The sequence below is a fragment of the Typopeltis vanoorti genome, chromosome 21, assembly GCF_054136105.1.
Source record: "Typopeltis vanoorti isolate ZY-2024b chromosome 21, IOZ_Tvanoo_1.0, whole genome shotgun sequence".
NCBI classification, from domain to species: domain Eukaryota; kingdom Metazoa; phylum Arthropoda; class Arachnida; order Uropygi; family Thelyphonidae; genus Typopeltis; species Typopeltis vanoorti.
In genome coordinates, this window is record NC_143569.1 from 90,821,262 (window position 1) to 90,833,747 (window position 12,486).

At 34.5% G+C, this 12,486-nt stretch overlaps 1 protein-coding gene across 2 annotated transcripts in view; it reads left to right on the forward strand.

Moving 5' to 3' along the window:
• Vps39 (vacuolar protein sorting 39) overlaps positions 1–12,486 on the forward strand; it is a 296,426-nt gene that overhangs the window by 163,741 nt on the left and 120,199 nt on the right. For both annotated transcript variants that reach the window (XM_090410885.1, XM_090410886.1), the window contains exons 14-15: positions 1,746–1,856; positions 5,820–5,961. In XM_090410885.1, coding sequence (XP_090267011.1) covers positions 1,746–1,856; positions 5,820–5,961 — 253 coding nt within the window. The remainder of the gene's footprint in view (positions 1–1,745; positions 1,857–5,819; positions 5,962–12,486) is intronic.

The window sequence follows — 12,486 nt, forward strand, 5'->3', positions numbered from 1 at the left end:
TTGAATACCTTAAACCTCAAAAGTTTGATCTTGCACAACATCAGATTGAAATCAAACACAGTATTCTTTGGAGCAATTCTTGTCTTCTCCATAGAAACAGTTTCAAATGTGTACTTCTCTTCAAGAAAGTTTTGAAGTTCTGTTACACTAACCTAGTTCGAATTGGAATGGTTGTCTCTCTCTCTCTGTATCTCCCCCACCCAAATTTCCTCCCATGTAAATATCAGAAATGATTTATTATATATTTGATACAATCCTTCAATCATGCAGCCCTTAATATTATTGGGTAACAAATTATTGTATTTGTTACCCAATAATTTGCCTTCTATTCTCTCTCTCTCTCTCTTTGAATTACTTGTTTCTTCCACACTGATGATGTACTACCATTAGTTTCAGCATGAAATCTTTGTGCTAATTTCATTAAAGTTATTTTCTGTGTCTAACATGTTTTCTCATGTTAGACACTTATCTCTTCAATGATAAGTTTGCGAGATTGTCGCATGGACTATGATATTGGATATTTTGTTAGCCATCGCCAGAAAGATTAACATATATACTCTTCGACCACCAGGCTGGAGAGTATATATGTTAAAATCCCACCATGCACGTGAATGTTTTATGAATGTCTTATGAAATTAGTCGGGAGATGAATTTCACAGCCCCATGTAAAACCACCACCACTATTTACTTGGAGACCTTAAAGGGGTTTGAAAACATTTTGTTTTATAGGCAAAGTTTCGTTTTTTTTTTGTTTTGTTTTTTTCATTTTTATAATAAAAATCAATAAATTGGATTCAAGTGGCAGTGTGCATTATAAAACTGTAACAGTCAGCATTTTCTATGCCATTGCATGAATTTTTTTAATTGAAATAATACAGTACTAAATATGAATCTGCTGCATAAAGTGAAAAAAAAAATCTAGTTTCATTCTTTTTCTTTTATATTCTAGTTTTAAAGTTTTAATATAAAACACAGATTGCATGGACTAATTTCCACAGCATTTCTCTAGACTGTTGTATTTTGATTGGATGGTTTTTATCTGCCAGTTAGTTTAAAAACATTACACTGAGCTACTCTTTCCTCTAAAGCATGGTGACTCCTTTCACATGTATTGCCATTCCCACACGGATAATAAATATTACCGTTATGCTTAGTAGATTAAGTTAAAAATATATGCCTCTACATTCAAAACTGAAAATTTTGGGACATGAATTATAATATGATTTTCCAGTAAATTCTTTGAACTTGTACTGTCTGTTATAATGAGCTTAAATAGCATTGGATCTATGGAAAAGTCCATAGAATCAGTGCTGTTTTTCTATAATTCGTTATAGTGCATCATTTCATTGCTGCATCTACTGCATGTTGAATTGGTGAATGATTGCAAGCTACTTTGAATTATTGGATACAGTGAATTATTCAGATTTTTATTATGTGGGATTTTTGCATTTGAATGCATATATTATTCAAAATATGTTAGCCATGAGGGTAAACAAGTACTGACCGTGTCAAGGTTTTTTAATCAGGCTGGCCATAAAAATGAAGTCCATTTGATAGTTCATTATATCATAGCAAACATATCTTTAACAGACTATATAAGATCCATAATACAGCTAATCATTTCTCGATTTGGTGTGTCCTGTCTGTTTATCATTTATTCTTATAAATGTTTAAGTTTTTTTTTCATAGATTTATTTTGAACAGTTACTAAAACTGGTACAAAAATGACTTTGTATTATCATTAGGTCAGACACGAAGTCATAAAAAGTACAGAGAATCCAGTATGCAAAATAGCCAATACCAAAAAAGAGTTATTGAGGATCATCGATACCACTCTTCTGAAATGTTATCTACAGGTTTGTGAAATGTTTTTATTATTCATGATTTATTTTCTTTAATTGTGAATTATAAAGCAGGTTTTAGGAAGGTAAGGGTACCAGAGATCAGATCCTTTGCCTTAGACAAATCATAGAAAAGTATAAAAAAATTTAGACTCCCTATGGTAATGTATTTCATAGACTACTCTAAAGCTTTTGACTGTGTTCAGCATGTGAAACTGTGTGAAGTAATGAAAAGAATGGGTTTTCCCTCCACACATTATTAGACTGATAGCTAACTTGAACAAGGAGAAAGAAGCCATGATAAGAATAGGTGTTGGATTAACTGATTGGCTTCAGGTTGGAAAGGGAGTTAGGGAAGGATGTCTACTTTCTCCTCAGTTGTTTAATATCTATGCTGAGGACATCATGTGTGTAGCATTGGATGAGATGAAGACAGGAATTACAATAGGTGGTAGATTGATCGGTAATCTGAAATATTCTGATGATACAGTACTCTTCTGTAATGACAAGGAAGAACCAGGATAAATTTTTGACAAAGTTAATGAAATCAATAAGAATAGAGGACTTCAGCTCAATCCTAACAAGATAAAGATTATGGTTCTCAAAAGAAATATAGACAGGGATGTTCCTGAGAAACAAGTGTACCTTAATGGAGAAAGAATAGAGGAAGTATGCAATTTCGAGTACCTGGGATCCATTATTAATGTGAAGAATTGCTGTTCAGAAGACATCAGAAGACGATTAGGAATGGCTAAAACAACTTGTCTAAAACCTGGAAGGATGGATCTATCTCCACGGGAACAAAGTTGAGGATTTTGGATGCAGCTGTTTTTCCAACAGCAACTTATGGATGCGAGACTTGGAACCTAAAAAAGTCTGATAGAAAAAGGATAGCTGCTTTTGAGATGTGGTGTTAGAAGGCTGTTGAGGATATCATATACTAAAAGGCAGACAAATGGATGGATACTAGAAAGGATCAATAGAACTTTAAGGATATTGATGGTAGAAAGTTGAAATACTTTTGACACGTTGAAAGGACTTCTCAGAACAGTAATAGAAGGTAAAGTTTCTGAAAAATAGATGGATGGAGGGTGTGTCTGGAGTGACTAATCTTCAACTTTCTGATATCTTCAGAGTTGAAACCTCCAGAAAAGCATACAATAAAATCACATGAGAAAACTGGTGCAGTACATCATCAAGCATCTGAGTGATCATATGGTATCTGTTGATGTCCAATGAACAGATGGATGGATGGATGAAGTTTTGCATCAGTTTATGTAGGTAATGAGTATGTTGCAGATAAAGTTCCAAGGGCATTTTTATTATGAGATTAATTATTGATTTATTCAATGAAAAAGTTTTTATATAAAAGAATTTATGAATTAAAACAGATATCTTTGAAAATACAGAGATAAATGTAAGAACGCTAAGTTAGTGTAATACTAGCTAAAGTCATGGAAGATTTAGGAAAGAATGTAGAAGATAAATATAATGAAGGTGTCAAAATGTTCTTGAAGCTGTGGAAAAATCTTAGAAATGGAGCGGAAAAATACTGTAAAGGAATTGGAGTTAAGTAACATAAAAACTAAAGATAAGGATACGAGGGTATGCTAAAAAGTTGGGATAATCATTATGAAGAAATTGAGGTAGAACCATGTAACTTACACATTATTCTACATATCCCCCATGAACTGTTATACACTTGTTACAACGCTGCTGCATCATTTGCAATCCTCTGAGAAAAAAGCCTTTCCCTTGTTGCACAAACCAGTCCTCAGCTGCAGATATGATTTCATCATCTGTGGTAAATTTTGCTCCTTTCAAGTGTTTCTTTAAATTTGAAAATAGGAAATAGTCAGATGGGGTTGGGCGAGGCAGACATTGAAAGCCCAACTCAGTTGCCTGTGGCATTTTTCCTTCAGTACCTCCTTCACTTCTTTCAGAGCTGTTGAATAAAGTGCTACTGTAACAGTTACACCTTTTTTGAGGTACTTGGTAAGGATTAAATCATCCATATCCCAAATGACAATGGCAAGAACCTTCCTTGCTGACTTTTGGATTTGGAACTTCTTTGGCTATGGAGAACTTTAGTGGAGTGGAGTGTCTCCACTCCAATCAATGGAGTGGAGACACTCCACTCCACTCCAAACAACAATCAGTGGAGTGGAGTGGAGTGTCTCCACTCCATTGATTGTTGTTTGGTCTCTGGGTCATAGTGATGAAGCCATGTTGCATTCAAACCTTTGGGGATCAACTTTGCTAAGAGCTTCTGCATGTCGAGATGTTGCTGGATAATGACCCCACTTCCTTCCCTGGATATCCCCAGAGTCTTTGCAGTGTTTTTTGGCTGGTATCCGTCTATCATCAAGGATCATGGCATGCACTGCATTGATGTTTTAGGTGTGATTGTCCTCAAGTCAGGAAGGTCTTCCTGCCTTGAGAACATCTGTTGTCTCAGGATGTCCAGTTTTAAACTTGGCTATAGTCCCCCAAAGTCTCACACAAAGTTTGGTGAATCTCAGTTGTGGACTTTTCTTGCAGCACAAAAAACTTGATGACAGCTTGCACCTCTGTGTCTTCAAATTTCTTCAAACCTCTGACCTGTCTTCTTATATATCCTAAAAGAAAAAGAACAAATTATTACAATTTGATGAAACATGAGGGATAGAGTTTTAAGATATGTTCTTTCTTATGGTATCAGTTGCTTTAATATGATTTTCGTTCTAGGTGTTTATCAGAACTTTTCAGGAACCATTAATCTCAGATGGAAGTAACAGTTGTTTTTTTCCTTGCAAATCATAAACTAACTTTTGAAAACATTCAGTTGACAGACAATATATTCGACATTAACTGCACAGGCATTAACTCAAAATAATTAATAAATATTAATTTTTTGTATCATACTCCTCTGTTATTCTCCAAGATGTTTTCTGTGATAAATACTATTATTGATTTATTCAGACTTTTTTCCAGTTAAACTAGGTGCTATTTGGAATCCTCACAATTGATTTCAAATTATAGTTTGAGAATATAATTTAGATGTTAATCTCAGCTCTTAGGAGATGTTATCCCAGCTCTTTAATTTATGCTAATGATGGTATACTCCTAAATAAATCCAGGACAAACCTGCAGGATTTCCTGACCAAATTGAATAACTATTGTAATAAATTTGGTATGAAAATCAGCAATAACATGGCAAAGACAATGAAAATATGCAGAAAAATTAAAAACATCAACTGCATCCTGAATCGAGAACCTATAGAACAAGTAAAACATTTCAACTGTTGAGGCACAATTTGTAATTAAGGTGGCAAATTAAATTTGGAAATAGACAGCAGAATTAGCAAAGCAGGTATGGTGGAAGTCAATTGAATAAATTTATATGGAATAAGAGAGAGAGATTAGTCATAACACTAAACTAGCTGTACACAAGACAGTGTTCAAACCAGTTTTAACTTATGGGTCTCAGAGCTGGGTTAGAAATAAAACTCTTATTCAAAGACTGGAGAACCACAGATATGAGAGTCCTGAGAAAGTTATGGTGACTGAAAAAATGGCATCAATGGCAGTATCATATTAAAAATGAAGATATTAGGAAAGAACTTGACATTTTTAGCATTCAGGATTGTGTTAGCAAAGCTAATCTTAGGTGGTATGGTCACTTAAACAGAATGGAAGGGTTAAGATTAGCTAAACCAGGATGGCAGGAAAAAGACCCAGAGGAAGACCAAGATGTAGGTGGATTGATACAGTAAAAAGTGCCTTAGAAAACAGAAATGTAAAATCTGATAATGTTGACAATTAATAGGTTAATCTGGAGGAAAATTGTTGATAGGAAGTTAGTAATGATGTAACTGTTCATGTCTATCATAAGATCTTGTACACTCCATGAGGGTATATGTCAGGAATTTGATGATGATGATGAATATAATTTCGTCAGTTATAATATATATATTTTTATCTCTTTACTTCATCTAGACAAATGATGCCCTTGTAGCTTCTTTGCTCCGTATGAAAGACAATCATTGTCATCTTGAGGAATCAGAAAAAGTTCTGAAAAGGCACCACAAGTATAGTGAGTTAATAATCCTCTACAATACCAAAGGCTTTCATAGAAAAGGTGGGCTGATTAATTATTTTTAATGATGTTCTAGATAAAACACTTTAGATTTTAACAATATTGGACATTAATATTTAGTTGAAATATTTTCCTCTCTATTCACCTCAGATCCCAAACATTAGTCAGAAATTTCTGACTTGCACACTAAATTGAACACAATGTTCTGGGAAGTTTTTACCAGGAGCATTGTGTGGTATGTATTTAATAAAAGAAAAAAAAAATCATTAACAAGGATTAACCATCATACTGGCATTGACATGTTTACACATTAACCCATTCATGTTAGGCAGGCACATTTTTACAAAGTTTTCCATATATGTGCATGCTATTTGCAATTTTTTCTGTAGAATTTTATTTGTAAAATTAGCATTTGTGAACTGAATTCAAGTCACATATGCATCTTTATTTACTTTTGAAATTTGCTTTATATAAATTGTTTATTTTCTATATCCACTGACTGCATTATATACAGCTTTTACCACATACTTTCTCAACGATTGAAAATTTGAAGGAGAATGTTAGAACAATTGTATTTATTATAATATATAGACACATTTACACAAGAATATTATATTTTGATTTGTCAAATATTTCAGTCTGAAAATAACAGACTATCTTCAGTGACTACATAGGAACAGTTTTTAAAAAGGTGGAATACCAACAATTGATCATTCACAAGTAGAACGAGTTAATCATTACTCTGATAAAAAATGTTTTTCTCTCTTTAATACTTAGCGATATAACATCACACGGCTCGTTCTACTTTTGAATGATCAAGTGTTGGTATTCCATCTTGTTAAAAAACTGTTTTCCTATGTAGCCACTGAAAATAGTCTGTTATTTTCAGACTGAAATATTTGGCAAATTAAAATATAATATTCTTGTGTAAACATATCTATATATTATAATCTTAATGTCACAAGTTTCTCTAAAGAATCAAAATATATTTAGTTCGATACTGTGTTTGGTACTATAATAAAGCTTTGTTACTTGCATCTATACAGTATAGTGTGTGGGGGGGAGGTGATTTTCATTCCAGTTGTCACTAAATATGATAGGTAGACTGTAAATGTCTGTGGTTGTATTTAGTGATACATAAAACTTGTTTTTCTTGCATCTGCAGTATGGTGTCTGTTGAGGAGGGGATGCTTTTCACTATGTAGAGATGCATTTCATATTCCATTCTTCAAAACGAATAGACATAGTGATTATAAGAGGATAATGTCTAGTGATTTTCAGCAAAATGCTAGCACATATGAGATATCTGTGATGGATAATTCCAATGATGATTCTCAGAAATCATTTATGTACTACATTTTATGTACTTTATTTATGTAGAAATAAAGTGTACACTGATCATTAACAAATAAAAGTTCACAAGTAAAATTATTAGAAAACAAAGTGATAAATAAAAAATTGAAATAAATACACATAACAAGCACAAGAAATTGTATAAAATGATTTACTGCTCCATCATCCCATACATATTCCTGCCATGTCTAGATGATCAACATTATTGGTTCATTGGATAAGCTCCTCCCTATAAATATCTATTAAGCTACCAATGTATACAGGCAATGTCTATTATTGGTTAGTTATTTATATTTCACAAACAAATCTCTTTCCCTCTCCTCATAAGTGTTTAATTATGTTCATCATAAATGCACATGCATATCTAGAGGTTATAAGGTAATTCACTTCATATTATATGTGTCCAACATATTGGACACATATAATACCACAAATGTGGTATTATATGTGTGAATTATTAGTAATTCATTTGCCTCTGATGAAAGTATTTCTATTCACTCATGTTCTTTTTCTCCTTTATATTTGCCAATCATTCTGTTGATATGCTTAAGTAGCCTTTCAGTAATTTAAATATATTAACAAAATATAGAATTCTCCTCATTTATTGGTTACTGATTTATCCTGAAACAAACATGTTCCTTTCTCCCCACGCGCTCATGCAGATTTGATAATAATTGAGGAATCCATTGATATGCAATGCATCTGTCAATATGAGAGAAAACATCTTGTTGACAGTCAAGGACATTGGAGAAGTTTCTTTTTGTCTTCAGTGAACATGTTTAATACATAAATACAAAGCATAAATTATTTGATATATTTCATTCATATGGCCATTTGGATGGTTAAATATATTAATTTAACAAAGGTCTTGCTTTTCTATCATGATTGCAGAAGATATTTTTAGTGTGTTTGCAAAAATACTGTTTCTTTCATTGTGCTTGATGCAATGTTGTTTGAAATGTGTTTTTTGTGTGTGGGGGGGGGGGGGATATTCTAATTTGAGTTTAGGAAGAAATAGTTTGGGTAAAATGTATTTAGCTATTGCTATTCTGGCTTGGGTGAGATTCTAATGCCATGGTGTATGATTTAGTAACAAATCTCATTTCAAATAAGGAACCAGATTATTGCAATCAGCATTAGTTTTATCCTGGGAGATATTGGACAAACATAATAGTGAATTCACAAGAGCCAAAAGAATAATTGGTTCTTGTGAATCTTGAATATTTTCCAGAAAAAGAAAAAATGATGGATACTTGCCATCGACAGTTCGCAAAAAAGAAAAAATCCAATTCTAATGAAAACAGAATAATTCATCATAGGAAGCCCAATGATACCACCAAAAAAGAAATAATGGAATTATTGTGGATTCCAAGACAGCATTGAGGCTCTCTTACAGAAGTATAAACCAATATGCTTCTGCTTGCAGGAAACATACCTGAAGCCAAATGGTGATCCAACTCTTCATAATGTTACCATTATTCATAAGGACAGGACAGGGGATGGACCTGCTCATGAAGGAGTCTCCATCCTTGTGGGAAACCACATATCCCTTCCAACAAATCCAAATTAACACCAGCATAGAAGTTACTATAAGACTCTCGTCAGAAATATAACAGCATGCTGCATCTACTTCCCTCCTGTCAAAGATATTTCTCAAGATGACCTTGATAATGTCATACTGTAATTACCATTCCCCTTACTTTTAATGGGGGATTTAAATGGACAACACATTCTGTGGTGTAGTCCCCAAACAGCCATCAGAGGAAGAGTTGTTAAGCGTATGTTCAACAACAACAATCTCTCCCCTTCCTAAACAGGAAGCAACATCTTCCATATGCCTACCTGAACATCCACTGTCATTGACTTAAACTATCTGCTCACCCTCCCTTTTCTCACCGTTTAACATGTTCATTTCCAATCGCGCGATGCGAGTTCTCACCAAACGACCGATCACACGTTATCGCGTGGACGTCGTTAACTAAATAAAAAAAAAGTTGGCCACCACACGAAATTCCAATTTTCAGCTTGGCAATGAACAATATCACGCGATGCGAGTTCTCACCAAATGGTCGATCACGCGTTATCGCGTGGATGTCGCTAACTAAATTAAAAAATAAAAAAAATTTGGCCGCCACACGAAATTCCAATTTTCAGCTTGGCAATGAAAGTGTTAAGTGAGAAATGGATGACAACATATTTCTGAGCCAAAGAAGCCCAGAAGAGAGCTTGGGGTATGTTTTCTAGGTACCCCTCAACAGCAAACCTAATTGTTTACAAATGTGCCTAGTAGAGCTAGATGTCCTTTGCCAGAAGGAATACTGCATCCAATTTACTTTTTCTATATCAATATCCACCAACAGCAAAGAAGTATGGGAAAATGAAAGGCAGCATATACCACCCACTGGCTCTCTATCCTCAAGCACAGGTGGTTGCTAATCCAACAGAAATTGCCAACACACTCAGTGAGACTTTTGCAAAAAAACATCAGCAACATCTTCTTGTCCCCCCCGATTTCTTTACCAAAAAAGCAAAGCAGAAAAACAACAAATCCAGTTTTCTTCAAATAGCACCGAAAAATACAACAGGCTGTACACTAAAGAAGAAATCAAAGCTGCTTTTCTTAAATGCCATCTGACTGCTGTTGGACAAGACAGTATTTATTATGATAAAACAACTTCACCATCATTCATGGATCAACTGTTGCACCTTTACAATAGAATTTTTGTGAGAGCATATTTCTGCATATCTAGCAAAAGGCAATTATAATTGCCATTCCTAAGCCAGCTAAGGATTCAAAATTCCCAAATAACCACTGTCCAGTTGCTCTGATCAGCTGCTTGTGTACAAGATTCTGGAAAAAATGATAAACAGTATTTTTATCGTTTCTTTCCAGAACACAGCCTGCTGTCCAAAAATATCATACTACTACTACTGATCATCTTATCCATCTGGAGGCTGACTTTAGAAAACACACCAAAAATGATATCATTGAGCAAGAATTCCTGTCACATCCAAGCAATTTGGTATCTTAGAAACCTAAGTACTGCGTTTATGAGGCAGTTAATCCTACTTCATTATGTAGAATTAACTCTATCTGCAAATTGCAGGTCTACCTATTTTTGTGAGATGAAAATTCCTGCCACATCTGACTACCTTGCCTTCACTTGAAAAGCCATGTGATAAAGGTTCTTTGTAACCTAGATGGAATCCAAACCAAGGTCTTTCCAACTGAAAGGCATTGTTTAGTCTGGACATTGCAGCAGAAAAAAAATGGATCTCTCTATCAAACTATTGAAATACCTAGAATCATGGATGGAGTTGAATGAGATGACATCTTGGATGTTTTTCCTGAGGAGAAAGGCATGGACACTGGCAATCCATAGTTCCCCATCAAGGAAATTCCAAGAAAATCAAAGCCAAAAGCCAGATGAATCTACAAAACATAAATAAGAAACATTCCTACATTGAAATTGTTGGTTCTGCCAAGATATTGATGATGTCAGTTATCTTGCAGAAGCTGAAGCCATTGTGCATGTTGCATGCAAGAGTCATAATGGAAACCTGTTGAAGATTGCATTACAGCATGTAACTATATCCTTAAGGATAGGATAGGAGATGGACTGACCCACAGAGAAGCCACCATTCTTGTGGGCAACCATACATCCTTTCTAACCTGTTCAACTTAATAACAACATACAGACATTTGCAATCTGTCTCTCAGTAATATATATTTTTTAACAGTATGCTACATCTATTTACCAGTGGTGTAGACATATCCCAGAAAACCTTTGATATCACCTTACTGTTGACATCCCTCATTCTTATTATGGGTGATTTAAGATAAGTATTAGCGCCGGTAGTGCAAACAGTAATATTAGGAGGAGGGTTGTCAAACATACGATTGACAACAGCAACCTCTTTTCCTAAACACAGAATAGTGCCTTCTTTGGCATTCCTACTGAATATTCACTGCTATCAACCTAACACTGTTCTTTATCTCTCTTCTCATTGTAAGAAGTAAGAGGCTAAACAATGTATATGGGAGTAATAATTTTCCTGTGATATCCACTGTGAACATAATGTTCCCTGTGAACATAATTTATTTTCCATCAATATAAATATACTGATGGAAAATAAATTATGTTCACAGGAACATATTCCCTTTATTAGCAGAATTTGATTCTTCAACAATCAGCAACAAAGTCAATGCTGTTACAGGATACATAATACAAGCTGATATGACTGCAATATCCAAACTTGGTTTCTACCTTCCCCAAACCTGCTGGAACACAGCATGTAGATGAGCCAAGAAAGCTCATAACAAAGCTTTGGTTGTCTTCAGCAGATAACCTTCTCTCTCTCTTCCTGCCCCTCCCCATCCCTTTTGTCAAGAGGAGCAAGTCCCACAAGGTTCTATTTTCAATGTTATGCCTTTTCATTCTTGATATGATGGGATCATAGAATTGCAACAAACCACTAAACAGCTTTCCATCTGGGGTTTGCAAATGGACTTAAATTTACCACTGAAGACTATTTAGTTTATATGCACTTTTGTCAGAAATGTACCATTCATCCTGACCCAGACTAGAACAAATGATAATCCTGGTTGTGACAGAGGAAAAGTTATTGTGGCTCATATTTCAGTAAAAAAAAATAATAAAATACCCTACATGTGTTTAGAGATAAGTGCTGGAGTGCAGTGAACATCCTTTACACATTACCTTCCACTTTGCAGGCGTGGCCCCATGTTCTTTGTTCGTACTTAACGGATCAAGATATATTGGTTTCAAGTATATGCTTCTGCTAGAGACATTGCACTTTGATGGTGCATCCTGTCCATTATCAAGGTGTTGTTTGTATTGGCCAACACAAATAGCACCAATAGATACAGAGAGCTTTTAGAGACTTAAACTTAGGCTCAATTTTAATAAGAATTGGGCAAAGAATAATGCCTTACAACAGCATTTGAGGAAAGTGTCTGTTCAGTGATCTTGATAATCCGAGTTTACACTTATCAAAGTAGCATGCTTTATGACTTCCATGTAAGATCACTAATCTGGTGTGAATGCTTGCTGTTGATTATCACGCTTCAATAGCCTTATACAAGTATACATATATATATATCACCATTGAAAAGGAACATAATAATTGTCTACCCTTCCTTAACACTCCTTTTCTCTCTACAGAAAACCTAGAACTGGTTGTAGCAGCAGT